General features: G+C 36.7%; 1 protein-coding gene across 1 annotated transcript in view; it reads right to left on the bottom strand.

Annotated features, from left to right (window-relative positions):
• Nucleotides 1-2,718: 2,718 nt before the first annotated feature.
• INO80C (INO80 complex subunit C) overlaps nt 2,719-14,690 on the bottom strand; it is a 33,057-nt gene continuing 21,085 nt past the window's right edge. Inside the window, exons 2-5 of the mRNA XM_062569646.1 lie at nt 13,830-13,940; nt 9,888-9,999; nt 8,096-8,163; nt 2,719-3,429 (exon numbers count right to left, since the gene is read on the bottom strand). Of these exons, the coding sequence (XP_062425630.1) occupies nt 3,298-3,429; nt 8,096-8,163; nt 9,888-9,999; nt 13,830-13,940 (423 nt within the window). The 3' untranslated portion in view covers nt 2,719-3,297. The remainder of the gene's footprint in view (nt 3,430-8,095; nt 8,164-9,887; nt 10,000-13,829; nt 13,941-14,690) is intronic.

Below are 14,690 nucleotides of genomic sequence, written 5' to 3'. Positions count from 1 at the left end.
GTCCATGCATGTGCCTGCTGCTCCTGTCCTCTGTGGAGGCCTGTATGTAGTGCATCCATAAGGATCTAGACCTTTACAGTGAGAGAAGGCAAGGAAATACAGGCCCATGAAGGGGGGGGGGGGGCATTCCTGCTGTGGCCACGACAGATGGAAAAGCTGTGACAGGAAGGTTTCCATGGAAAACAAAATGTGCTGCACAAAACAGTGGTCAATAGTCAAGAGCCTTGGAGATTCAGATCCTACTCTCCCTTCCACTAATGTCAGTGGGAATTCTGCAGGAGTGTAGCAACTAGCATCCTTTGTGCCACTACTGGTGTAACAGTGGGGAATTAGAATATATTACTATAAATGTATGTGAGGCTGAAGCCATGGTTCATGTGAAGTAACACAGTCAACTAATACTTGACAGATAGTTACGGTTGTACATTAAGAAAAGTTCTTTAAAAACAGTCCATTTTACGTATGTGATAGTAGTATTAGTCAAAATCCATTCTCCTCAGGTCTTCAATGGTATTTGTCACTGCTTCTCTTTTCAAATGCCTTTCTATTGTCATATTTGCAGTTTAAATTCAACTTTTTATTTATGTTTATATAACCTTCAATAAGTACTTTTAAATATAAACGTACTTCACAATTTTCACCTCTTTTAAAGCTAGTAATAAAACATGCTTTAAAACTGCTCAGTGGCACAGACTAGCTCCTCATTTACCCATGTTTTTGACTTATATTCAGTGAAGTAGGTAATGCTCAGTTCTCCTCTTGTAGAAGCCATTAATGAGAATAGCAGGTCCACGTGTGATTTCCAAAAAAGAATCAAGTCAGACTGAATGACAGTTACATGTGTTGGCTACTAGATCTTTTCTATCCTAAGCTTCCTGCTAAAGCAAATGCACATTTTGATTGTTCCACACAGTAAACTGATGTTGGTCGATGTAATGTGAATGATTCTAGTGACTGATTTCCAAGTGAGGCACTACAAACTAAGGAAAGAAAAAGGGGGGAGGGGGACTAGCAACAAAGGGAAAAAAAACAAGCAAGGAAAGAAAAGGGAATCTAGCAGCCATTGTATGGATAGAAAGCATTGAGAGAGTATCCATTAATATTTTTGCCAATTCTAAGCATTGTTTACTTTTCTGCTTTTCATTTGTTCAGTAAGACACTTAGGTTCTGAATATTCAGTGAATAAATATTGTACAGAAAAACTGTAGCTGCGAAAAGTAACAATGTACAATGCAGGAGGGGATGGAACCTGTCTGAGCACTTCTGATAGTGAGGGAGCCTGTGCTCCTAAGTAGTCATTCACAAAGAATGGTAAAAACATTTGTGGGAGAGAATAAGGTGGTGAAATCCAATTTTCTGTGCTGCTGTCTACTTATTTAAAACAAAACAAATCTTACAGCTGTTCTATGTGTTTTCATATCAAAGTTAAGCTTATCGTACAAACATGTTTTCAGTACATAAAGTAAGTTAAAAACATCCATTCTAAACCTCAGATGCAAAGTGAATGTGGCTTGGATGCTTACTGGCATGAAGAAAGATATTCTGTCTGATTTTTTTTGTTCTGTGATACAGTTGTAGCATTATCTGGTATCTAGGGCTTTGAAGGATCTATTGTAAGCCTGTCAAAGACTTTTAAAATTACTTTGTTTTTGTAAATATTAGATCACAAAAACTGAGGAATGAATTCCCAGATACACTGAGTAAACAATGTGTCCCAGTATTAAGAGTTTTTTTTTCCTGTTTTGCAGTTGATACTAAACTAGCCTTAATAGTACTCTGCATATTCACTCCTTCAATGAGAAGAAATCTGTACTAATTATCATTTCTATAGAAATGTACATTCCAGATGCAGCTTAGACATTAACTAGTTGCCATTGTGTGCTGCCTCTGCACTGAGAGAAAAGATGTGATTTGCACAAGATGACAATGTCCATGACAGAGCTGGTATCATGCTGTGTTCTCTAGTGCTCGGAGGCTCAGCTCCTCAGTAATCAAGGCAACCTACTAATTAAAAAATATGCGACCAGTCTTCTATTAAGTACTTGGTAGTTTTGTATGCAGGAAGATAGCATTCCCACAAGTGGTAACTTGCCTAGTAGCCTTTCTAACCAATACCCACTGACTCAGAGACTTAAGTGGGATAATTACTACAACTAAAGCATGGTTTATAGAGAATGGGAGTGAATTGGCACAGACAGTGTGACTGGAGGCTAGGAATGGCTGATGCTGCAACTGGTATCCAGAATAAATCAAAACTTGCTGTGTAGCTAAGGCTGGGACAAAGGCACAGAAGTGGGAAGAAAATAAACCAATGACCTCTTGTAAGGAAGAGGACAGAAAGAATGGCAGAAAATCTTTGTCTACTTCCTCTTAAGCTCAACTTCCAGAAATCATTCAGCAAGTCAGCAAGTACTTCTCAACTCCTGACATGGGGATTTAAACTCTCCTTCGTTCTGCTTCCTCTAAAGGACAACATTCAGTTGCTGTCAGTTACTCTTCAGATACTTTGTGGTGTACAGACCTAAGAGGTCTTGCCTTGCTGAAGACCACCTATGTGGTAGAACACCATTGCATAGTGGAATTCCTGTCTTTTTAGCATGCTTTTTCAGAAGTTCTGGAAATTAGTAGAAAAAAAATTAGGTTGTGAAATGAAGCACTTTAAGTGTCACATTAGAGTTACCTTTTGATTTGATCCCTTTATGCATATTCATTAGGATATTTTACTCAAACAAATTTGAGTCTAGCTTTATTTATGCTGACAAGTCTTGTAATTTAAATATCTGTAAGAAGGTGTTCATTTCCACAATGCTCAATACCATCAATAGTCACCACAATAGCAGCACTTAGTATTTTAGCTTCATTTTACAGGTGGGACAAACTTCTCTGTAGCCAAGTAGCAAGCATATTTGCATAGCAGATTTATAAGCTGGCCTATCTTGGTACCTTTGCCTTTATTCAGATGACTTTTTCCTCTTCTGAACCACAGTAGTATCAGAGGTTAGCTATGAAATCCTGGCCCTACAGAAATTAATATAACTCAGGCATTAGGATGCAGGCCTACATCCTTAACATCTAAGTTATTTTCTTGACCAAATCACATTACTTACAAGTTGGCAAACTAACAAATATCATTATTTATCAAAACCATATGTTCTTTCATATACATGTGTCATCAACTACTTCCAGATGTAAATATGAACGAGTATTTTTAAGGCACCTCAATCGAGCAATCCGTTTCCATCATGACTCTGAGAATTAGCATTGTTCACAAGTGATATACAATAACATTCGGTCCATTTAGGAAACAATACTTGTTGCTTTCCTTAGAGCAAGGTATCCTGTAACCACGTCTGAAGGGAGCATCCGAATATAGGCAAATTCTTCAATAGTACTAAATCTCAACTTGCTTTGAGGATCTGTATAATTTGCCTGAAAAAGAAACAATGGCAAAGACACTGTTCAAAGAAAATTTCCAATAGAACACTAGAAAAGTGTCTTAATTAACGTATTTATTTTCCCTGTAATAGCACTGCTGTTCTACCATGTGAACATAAGTTAGCACTTTTTTCCTTTCTCTTCTTGTGGCACAGCTTATGAGAAGTTAATAGGTGCCTATAAAATTACATTTGAAATGCACTAAGAAGGCAGAGGGCTAAAACAGCTTCATACAAAATACAGTGCAAAAGAAATTCCACAATTCTCTAAACTCACCCTAGCAACTCTGTGTCTTGTGCAGTCTCTCAGAAGGCAACTCTCCAAAGAGTCAGGCTGCTGCCAATAAATTACCCACAAAAAGGCTGAATTATGGGTGCTCTGATGGCTTTGGACTGATTTTTCTCTTCCTGCATAAAACTTAGCTTTTAATTTACTTTAAAGTGGTTATTAAAGCAAAGGAGTCTCAGCTTACGGTTCTGTGACTGAACTGATAAGAAATTTGAACTCAACATTTTGCTATGCTTCAAATTTCTGCTTTCAGGGTAGTAGCCTGGCCAGCTAACCCTGGACTGTGCTTATATCCTCTGCTGTATTTGGCTCTTGAGTGCCTGGGAGCAGGGCCAAGTCCATTCCATTCTCTGTTGCCACAGAAACCTTGAGATCGGACTAGCACGGGGGGCAACCCAGGAGCTGGGCTGGAAGAAGGCAGCCTCCAGGGCATCTGTCTCTCCATTTTTAGCCTTCAGGAGACAGTTGTGACACTTTTAGTATTATATTCCAGATGCCTGCCAGTGCTCTAAAGGGGTTTATTTATGTTTCCTTAACAGGAGATGGTGGCAGGCTGCAAGGCACAGGCAGTATAGATCCCTTAAGAAGCTCCTACTGAAAAAAGAAAATGCCGGGAAGAACTAGAGCATTCTCTCCATTTGTAGTCTTAGTGTTGAGCCCTCTACCATTTTTATACTGGAAAGGATCTATTGTCCATGGTAAAACAATTTAGAGAAGATTTTTGTTGTTTTTCAATCCAGTTGAAAATCCAGCAGAAAATTTTGAGTATTTGTAGCTTGTTTCTTTACAAAGAAATGCTGGAATGTTACATTTAATGTGGCCAACTAACAGTCCAGTCACCACACCAAGTATAAAAATATTCTCATTTCACACTTTGTTTCACATTCTGGCCTCATATGTCTAGGAAAAAACTAAACAAGTAGACTGCTTTTCATGATTTTGTAATCAATTAGCCAGACAATACCTACAATCTGTGTTGTGTACCAGTCTAGGTTAAAAGAATTATGGCATTTCTTTACCAATCTCATGCTACTTATCAGGCAGTACCATTAGATGTTTGTACGCACTAATGTATCGTAATTAATATATAGTAAGATTTGGTAATTTATGCTATGATTTCAGTCTGAAAGCTTTACTGCTACTTTGGCAATAATTAAAACAGAAAAGTGAAATAATGCAAACTTTCTCATATTTAGAAACTAAGTCAAAGGCCACAGGTGCATGCTCTTCAAATCCAGTAATTTAGTTATCTCAGTATGTTCCTATAGTATCAAGGCTGATCTATTTTCAGGAAAGGAAGAGAACTTTAAATATTTGAAGTTTGTTTTAATCTTTCTTAGATTAAATTACTTTGTTTTGCATGTCAGTATATCTAAATACTCATCTTGCAAGTTTGGAAATAATACTTTTATTTTACGATGTCAATATAGTACATAAATAATAGCTTTTGGGTTCCAAGCTGCCTCAAATATAAATTGGCTGCTCTGCTTAGACCATTGGTGAACTTAATTTCATTTGTTTTACCACACAGATAGAAGAGAGGATTAATAGAAGTTAATTGTGGCAGTTAATATAACTGCAGATATACCGATGAGTGTTCCAATAAACTTCTCTCTTGCTCACTTTTTTTTTTTTTTTTTTTTTACTTTCTTTTCCATGGGGAATCCAGCATTCTCATAGAAAATATCTTTTTACACAGATGCTTTCAGATTTCACATAGAAAATAGGGATTTTTTTTTTTCTTATTTGATTTATAAAACATTATTTTATCCCATATATATTCCTATTAGGAAACGATCTTGAAAATAAACTTAGTGCTGCTTATGAAACATTTCTGGTATAGCAATTTAAAGGACAGGCCATCTCAGTTATTATATTAAAAAATTAATTATTTTTATCATAGTCTGAAGAAACCTCACAGGCCAGGTAAAATAGGAAACTTGTCCCAAGGTGCATTTAGAAGATGGAAATTTTTTTAAAAAAGCTGGAAGTGGAAAGACCAAAAAAAAACCAAAAAACAAAAAAAAACCACCAAACCACAGAAGTAGTGCTGAATGGAATGAGATGGAATGAGATTATTTGTACTGAGCTAGAACACTAACTATATAAATCACTGATGCAAAGGAGGAGCTGATAAAGAAGAACTGAGGAGCTGGCAGGAACACCTGTACTTCCTATGGCTAAACTTTAGCTTCTTTAGCTGGTGCAGACACAGTCTTCACTTACATTTTGCCATGTACCATCATTTCGTTATAGGTATAATGACTGATCACTTTTGATATATGTTGAAGGCCAGCTCTGTACAAGATTGGTTATTTAGAGAAGGGGCAGTGAAAAGCACTTACACGCTATGCCTCTGGCCCCATGTAAGCCCTTCAGAGGTCAGAGATGTTGCTGCAACTCTAATAACACCTACTGTGAATGTTATTTATACTTGCAAAGTGACTTTAAGAGAGAAGGATGGGGAATGGATGAAGAAATATAATTTCATGATTTTTTTGACATTTTGCTAAAATCTACTTCTTGTCCACCTATCCCTCGTTGCACCAGGTATTGCATCTTTATACTGAATGCAGATTGCCTTATTCAACTGATCCTTGTCTGAAAATGAAATGTTGTTACAACAAAGCAACACTCTTAGGAGTACAATACTGTGAGTCTATCTGGCTGGAGAGAATTCTTTTCACTGGATTTGGGAACTGTCAATCTCCCCCATTTTTTTCTCTCCCAGTTCATCTGTGAGGGAGGTACTGCTTTCCCAATCCCTCTTCAAAGCTATGGGAGCAACCCATTCCATTTCCAAATCATGCTCAGAAGCACAGGCTGGGAATATGCCATCTGCCAGATGCTTTGTATTAAGGTATTACTTCAAAAGTAAGAAAGTCAAAGAAAATGCATTTTGTCAGATCAAGAACTCAGATGTTAGGATGTGCAGAACTACAGTTGCCTCTGTAGCCATTCCCTGATCTCTTGCACTGTATACCCACTATAAGACAGTCCTTTAAGTGCTCATCCATAGTTTTCTCAACAAGGACTTTCACCTTGTTCAGTGCACAGAGTACACTGTGCTTGCTTAGATGTTTAACCCTTTCTGTCTCAACAGATGCTGTATATTGAATACTCATATTTTATGCACACTGCTCAAATTTCACTTTGAAGACAGAATTGTTTATTTTCTTATGAGCTTTTTTGTGTGTTGTATCAACATAACAGCATGTATATTTATAAATATTTCTATGAGGTGATATCATCCTTGTGAGGCAGGATAGTGCCCGAGAGATGAGATACAGATAAAGTGGGAGAAGGGACCCAGAAATTCTGCTTGGGGCAATTTTAAGTATCACAATTTTCATTAATGTAGTTATTTAGTATAAACACTACTTAATCCATATTATAGTCCAAAATACAACATTCTCATTCATTTTAATTGCAACAAATGTATACGCTTCTGCAAAATAAATCACTGGGGTTTGAAAATGAGCATCCATAAAGTGAGAATATCTGATATTATTAACCTTTGTTTTAAGTGAAATTTTTCATGTCACAAAGAAACAGTGACAGCAGGAGCAGCAACAAAATTTCTGATGGGCAGAATTTGACAACTTTACTCATCTTTGCAGAACTCAGGTGCCAAACTATAAGTATTGATACCTTTTTGAGCATGTTCAAACCAAAATCTTTCAAAAACTATTTTTTTTAACAAAAACATATAAAAGAGCTTATCTGTAACACACAGGCTATGCATCTGCCAAAACCCCAAGTTCTAGCTCTGAAGCATGGGGTATTTGAGATTCTTAAATATCCATGCCAAGTGTCTGTCTCAGGCTGATTTGTTTGAGGAAAAGTTTGAGTGCAATTACTAGAAGAATTTTTTTTTTTTTAACCTGGGCCAATCAATATAGTTTTGCCTAATCTCATCCTTGGAAATTGCAGAACCTTCTTTTTGAATCTTTCCCTAAAAGATGTAATGAAAAAAAATCATCCTCAGGCAAATGCTCAGCATGGAAAGTTTCACTCTTTGTGGTTAAAGTTTGGCAAAGTTAGAAGTGATGGAAACTATAGGCCACCAGCTCCCAATGTAACACTAGAGAATCAAGAATGATGGCAAACTACACAGACCCAGCAGCTGGGAAAGTGATGTGATACAAGCCACCTGGCAGAACAAGGTATTTAATCCGTCCTGGCATCTATTAAGATCCTTAGGGCTTTGTGGTATAAGGACAGTATTAAGGTTTTGGCCCTGAATCACTGAACTGCTGTTAAGTGTAAGGCTGAACTGGAGCCTCAGCAAGCACATCTTTTACAAGGCAAGCACCATCTTTATTTTGTTGTGGTAAGTAAGATGCCAGCTTTGATGAAAAGAAATACTTACCGGAAGTCCTGAAATGTCTGAATATTTCTTGGCAGGCTTAAAGGAGGGAGGAGCATCAATATTAAAATCTAGATAAAAACAAAAAGTTCACTTTGTGATATACATGTTTTAGAAAGCAAACCCAAAACATAAGGAGGTAACAAGTACTTCTTTAAAACATTGCCTTTACTTTACTTTCTGAGGTCTCTATTAACTAGCAGCACTAAGGCAATAAACATGAAGCAGAATTACCTCTGAAAACATTTAGCCTGCTGGCATTGTAACTAACAGCCTAATTCTGCTCACCTAACTAATAAGAGTTTAGCAAGCAGAGTTGCTTTCCCTGAAAGGAAAATTTCAAGAGAGCTATTTGAGCTGTACTATAAATACATTGATTTTCTGCAAATCTTAATGACAACTTCCCTTGCAATCAGTTATTTGCAAAGAACAGCCATTAGCATATGCATGCTGAATGTTAAGACCATGAAACATTGCTCAAGACTGCAGCTCTGAAATACTGTAATCCAGGAAAGCAAAGTAATCTTTTAAATCAGATAAATCTTTAAGCATGTACCACTTTAAGCCTGGTCAATGACCTAGAATATTGTTTGAATGTTAAATGATAGCAATTGCTGTTCATGTCCTTTAGATAAAAAAGCAACTACTATTACTTGTTTTTTTAAGATACAAGTGGTATGTTTCAGTAGTTAAATCCTCAATTTTTAATGTTCACAAAAGTATCTTGTACTTGCCTCATTTCCTTCCTGATCTCCCTTGCACCCGATTCAGCTTTTACAATAAACTGAAATTCTCCATCTATATCAAGTATCTAAATCATAATCCTTTAATTCAAAAGAAACAAATGCCACAGACAGCTGTTTTTAAATATGCAATTGAATTTGTTTTCCCACCCTCTTAAAAAAAATAGATTGTAAATTTGTTGTTGCAAATACAATGTAATGGAAATAGCAACATCAGCAGATTGTCAGTTACAGTAGCCAGGAGCACACAGTAGTCTGCATTTTTCTATAATAGCAGTGTCTAAAACACTTACAAAATGGCAAGTTATTTTTGGATAAAGCACCAAGTCTAACAAAAAATATATGCATGTACTCAATTCTAAAATGCCTCCAATTGCTTAAGTAAAATCCAAGGATCAGATTCTGCCTGTAGCTATGTTGAATAGTATCCCACTTTATAAGTAGACCTGGATATATCTAGACTAGAAACACTGCTGTAACTTTGCTCCTGTAGATGTACAGGAGCTAGCTGTAAATCAGTTTCAGCTATGCTGAACTAAGTATGGGATGTAGGATTAAAATCTTCCATGAATCTGAGATAAGGAGCTGAACAGGAAGCTTGGGCTGAGGGCTGAGCTACTGCAAATATATTGGTAGCTGAAGCTCCCTTGGAAACAGTTCAAATATAGCTAATCAAGTAACAGCCACCACAGTACAGACTTACCTGTCAGGAGACATGAGGGTTATATGCAGAGGAGGAGGCTCCTCAGCAGTGCTGAGGTGACAAATCTTGATGGGAATAAGCAATTTATGATCTGTTTCTGATAAATATACTCCTTTGTTAAATTATCTCCCCAAATGTATTTGAACTTTCTTAAAACACTTAATTTGCTTCCCCTTACTTTCAATTTAGTGCTGCTGACTGTAGTTGAACTCATCTTAAATGTATTATTGGACTCTGTTAAAGTAGGATACTGCATAGACTGATAAAATAGTTTAGCTTTGTTTTAAGGAAAGTTATTTGTGTGGATTTTATTATTTATAAATAAATGCAAAGCATCTAAGCAGCTTACAGCTAGGATCATTTAGTTGCCATGGCAATGCCCTTTCAGAAGCAAGAATTTGTTTTAGGTTCTTCCAAGTTCTGTTCTTCTTGCCAGCTGCTGCTCCACCAATGCCGGAGTGCTAGAATTAAAAACATGATGTTTAGAAAAAATAAAGATTACTATTTCAGAATGTGAAACTTTTATTTCATAGTCTTTCTGATATGTCTCATCTTGTCATGAAGCATTTGTTATCACCACTTCTTTAGTCAGTAGACTAACATACTGTACATTTTAATCTTGCTTGCAAGAAAAACAAAGCTTTTTGAACTGTTTCAAAGCTACTATGTTTTGGATTAACTGAATGAAATGAAAATCTCCTTTTTATATAAAAACAGAAAATCAATGTGGTTAGCTTTAGTGTGAGATTACAGGATTCTGTATGTACTTCCCATCATATTAGAACTTATTGCTATGAAGTTGTGTCTAAAATTGTGATTACATGGCTAAATTCTTTCTTTCCCTTTTATGGCATATAGAAAATTACAGGTGCAGCTGTATCTCTTTTAAGTTGTCTATGACTGTAGAAAACAGCTGATCTTGCAAAATGTGATGAGTACTATCAGAAGTTTCAGAAATTTTGTTTTTCTTCCAAATGATAGAAGACAGAAGAACAGAAAAAAAATCAAGAGAATGTTGACTAGCAAGACAGTTTTGCATTTTGAAAGCTACACTAACAGAAAGCTTGCTAGATACTATAATGATAATTTCAGTTATCAAATGTGATTGCTATGGAGTAATTTATTTATGTCCCTCCAGAGGCAGAAGATGTACAACATGCTGTACTACTTTTAAATGATCAAAGGACACAGATTTTCAACCTTACTTCAGAAAAGAAAATGTTCTTACAACTGGGGAGTTGTTGTTATCTCTGTTAATAATTACTACCTGCCGCATCAGTCTTACCAAAACTTGGCAAAATTCTGCAAACACACTTCTGCTGTGATTGTTTTATAAATTAGCATATAAAGTAGTTGATAATGAGAGGAAGAAGGATTCAATGAGAGAGATTTTTCTCCGTAGAAGTAATATATTATATCATATTCAGAAGGATGCTTGTGAGCTGATCATTTTGGCAATGAATATCTAATATAGAAAGTACATCAAAATCCTTGCTCTGTGAGTAACACTCAAGTAATCTAGAGATCATTGTAAAAGAGAGACTGCTGGAATATGGGAAGAAAATAGATGTATTACTACATTTCTAACCCAAGTCCATTACATGAATTTTCCCCCACATCATTGCATGATTTTTTTTTTTTTTGCATTAATCTGTTTTCTCAAAAACTGGCACTTACAGCTTGATCTGAAGCCAAATAGAGCTGAGGAAGCTGACAGGAAGAGTCTACTTGACTTCAGTAAGCCGTGAATTAAACACAAAGTTTGCTACCAGTTTTATTCTCCTTGTTTTTGATAATGAGAAAAAGTTGGTATTGTCCTCTGTACAGTAAGGTAGAAATGATTATTTACAGAAGAATCTACATGGGGGTCAGTGTGTCTGTTTAGGGGAATGAAAGAGGCAGATAAGAAAGGAAGCAAGATCAAAATTCGTAGCTACTGTATTTCATGCTGTGTATGAGTTAAATGTGTGACTCTTAACAAGCATTTGAAGTTACATGAAAACAAAATGAGATGTGCTGATTAAGTGCCTGGAAATTACTTTCAGTTGTTTTAAAGAAGTAAAACAGGTGAGAATATACAGATTAGATTGTTTACATTATGTTTGGAGCATTCCACAGCTCAGTTTAGTGCTATGTGTTTTCTAAAGGCAGGGGAGGCAAGTAGTTATATTGCTAAAGGCAGACTGACTATGGAGCTGTTTGCTGAGACAAAGCAGCAGGAGGCTCCTCTCAGTTTAGTTCCATCTTTCCACAAGGGTTCTGGAGTTGAAAGTTTACTGACAGGAAATGTTTATTAGAGGCCTTGATAGCATGTACTGTGCTCCTTTATTTAGTGAAGATGTCTTCATTTAGCAGGTAGAAGGAATACTTTGCTGCAGTATTTCTTCTGTCCAGGACTGCCAACCGTGGGTTTTATAGGCACTTATGTGCCCAAGGGCTGAGTCCCCACTCACAAACCTACAATCAAACGGAACAACTGCCAAGTGCAAATGAACCAAACTACCTCTGCACTGGGGTGGTTCAGGGAAAGCTCTGGGCAGTACTATTCCTTGCTCTGCATGGTTCTCAAAAGATACTTTGCTCCCTCCCCCAAGAGATGTGACTTCCAGTCAAGTAATATTTGGGGGCAGGTTTAGCTCAGTTGGTTAGAGCGTGATGCTGCTAATGCCAAGATTGTGGGTTCAATTCCTGTATGGGCTATGCTTAGGGTTGGACTAGATGACCTCCAGAGGTCCCTTCCAACCTCACCATTCTATGATTCTATGAGTATTGCTTAAAAAAAGGTGATTTCTTCCTCCTCCTGTTTTAAAAGTAGATCCAAAAAAAAGGGTATCCTCTGAAAAGAACTAACTATGACTTTAAACTCAGGTATATTTTTAAGAGATGCACATAATTTGATAAAATTTCTTCCTTTTAATATAAATCAGGCTGGAAGGATGCAAAAAGTCATCACAATTGTTACTAGCAGTTCATGCAGACAAAAAGCTAGTTAAACCTCAATGCGTTTTTTCTCAGATTAGTTATTGTATTGGGGAGGACAATTTATTGTCAAGTTTTTATTACAACTTCTTATGATTACTGGAACAGTTGTCAACTCTGTATATTCATTGTTATTTCAAGTATGCAGACAGTACTGCCTCTTTGGAAATGGTGATGTCCCTCAGAAATGAGCATAAGGCTCATGGCTATTTAAATTCTGTACAGAAGTGACATGGGCTGCCTCTGGGCACAAATGAGCTTTTCCATAAGCCCTCTTCCCCAAAGAGGCTAGTGCTCCCTGTAGAATTAGAGTGAGCAAAGTATACAACAGTTTGAATACTCCTCTTGTGACAGAAGAAGTCTGTAAAGCAGACACAGAGCAACTTGCAAATCAGAGATGAATTTTATATCCCCTGACAAACCCTTGCTTAGTGACCTATACAAAGCCTGATTACTCAGGTTTTATGCTGTGGGATATTGTATCTTATTCATACAATATTAAATCTGGGATAAAATGCTTCTTTCTAAGTACTGACTTAGAGCCCGCAGTCTGAGGAGTTTACTGGTCTGGAGAGCATTTGTACAGTGTTCCAAGGAGTTGGCCCTGGCAGGGCAAGATAAAAAAATATATATATATTAAAGACAAACCCAACAATGATCGCATTATTAGCTCTAGTTTGCCTTCTCCTTTCTCCCAGTTTAAACCTCACATTGTTTTAGAAGCCTGTATTTCATCAGCTGTCAGAGTTTAGATGACTTCTGAATGCTGAAAGGTGAGACTTCTGAAAAGTACAGAGCATTTGCTGCTAAATCTAGCAATTACTGAAAGAACAGACACTAAAGATCTGTTAGAGTTTCAGGGACTAGGAGAGGAGCAAAATGACAGTTGCTAATGACTGTCACTGATTTTTCGTTCAATTATTTTGCAGCCTGTCTTGGCTAAGAACTAAGAGATGAGATTCCTACATTTACAGTAGTATAAAATGTCCCTTTCTAGCTATGGAAGTTTGTGATATATCACACCATAAAGCTTCTGCACATACCTTGATTTAGGTTTGCTGGCTTTGTTCCAGAATTCAGTATTACAGTTCTACCCCTGGTTCAGTGCTGTTTTCATGTTATACTATAATGTGCACTTTTGATCATAACGTGCCATGGACTTGAGCTGAATTTCCTAAAAACTGCTGACCTTCTATTTGGCTGTTAAGCTGACTTTTTTAATATTTACATTAGCAATATGATTGAATACAATCCCAGTTAAGGTTTTATTTGAAGAGTTTAGAATGTCAGTATTTTATAATAATATACTTACGATGAAGTTTGGATCTTTAAATGGTAATGGCTTGATGGTTGCTTCCACTGATCCTGTGCTGGAATCTGTGTTCAGAAATTTATTTTCATTCATGGCCTCTCCACCTGCACTCTGAAGAAAGAATACAGTCTTACTGCTTGTTAATCTGAGCAAGTTCAACAGGAGACTGACCCATTTGCTTTATTACCTATCTGTTGCCTGCTTGGTCTTTCTATCTCTCTTGAATCTTTAAAGAAGTTACATGCCAGTGATGGGGAAGCATGAAACAGAGTTATCTGTCAAGCAGTTTACTACTGACACATAAAGGGAAGAGGAGAACAGAGTGGCCAGAACCCACTAAATAAAAACAGCATAGGTTTTATTTCACTGTTGATGAAAGCTATCTCTGTAAAGTGCAAGAGAGTAGATGAATCCAGAAATAGGCAGAGGGGTATATTGGATTTTTTTACAGAAAGCTCAGTATTAAGGCATCAACAATAATAAATAATATGAAATTTATAAATCTGAGTTCAAGTTTCTACAGAATAACTGAGTAATTAGTTTATTCTCCATCCTTGACTTCACTCATGCCTGAGGGAGGACTGAGAGGAAAAGAATGCATTATATATTATTGTATACAAAATATATATTTTATTACACACAAACCTTGCATGGGTACTGGTTTGTATTTTCTGTTTTTCTTTACACTTTGTTTATTTAGAGGGAAAAGTAGTGGGAGCATGTGTGTGTGTGTATTTGGAAAGCTAAAAATGTTGTGTGACAGTGTAGCCAATTTCTGATAGTTTTGCACAGCTGATTACATGCTGTTTTTCATTTTGACAGTGCCCTGTACATATCTACACTACTAGAACTAGCCCATTC

The sequence above is a fragment of the Rhea pennata genome, chromosome 2 (genome assembly GCF_028389875.1).
Source record: "Rhea pennata isolate bPtePen1 chromosome 2, bPtePen1.pri, whole genome shotgun sequence".
In the NCBI taxonomy this organism is placed as follows: Eukaryota; Metazoa; Chordata; class Aves; order Rheiformes; family Rheidae; genus Rhea; species Rhea pennata.
This window is presented reverse-complemented; position numbering and strand designations above follow the sequence as displayed.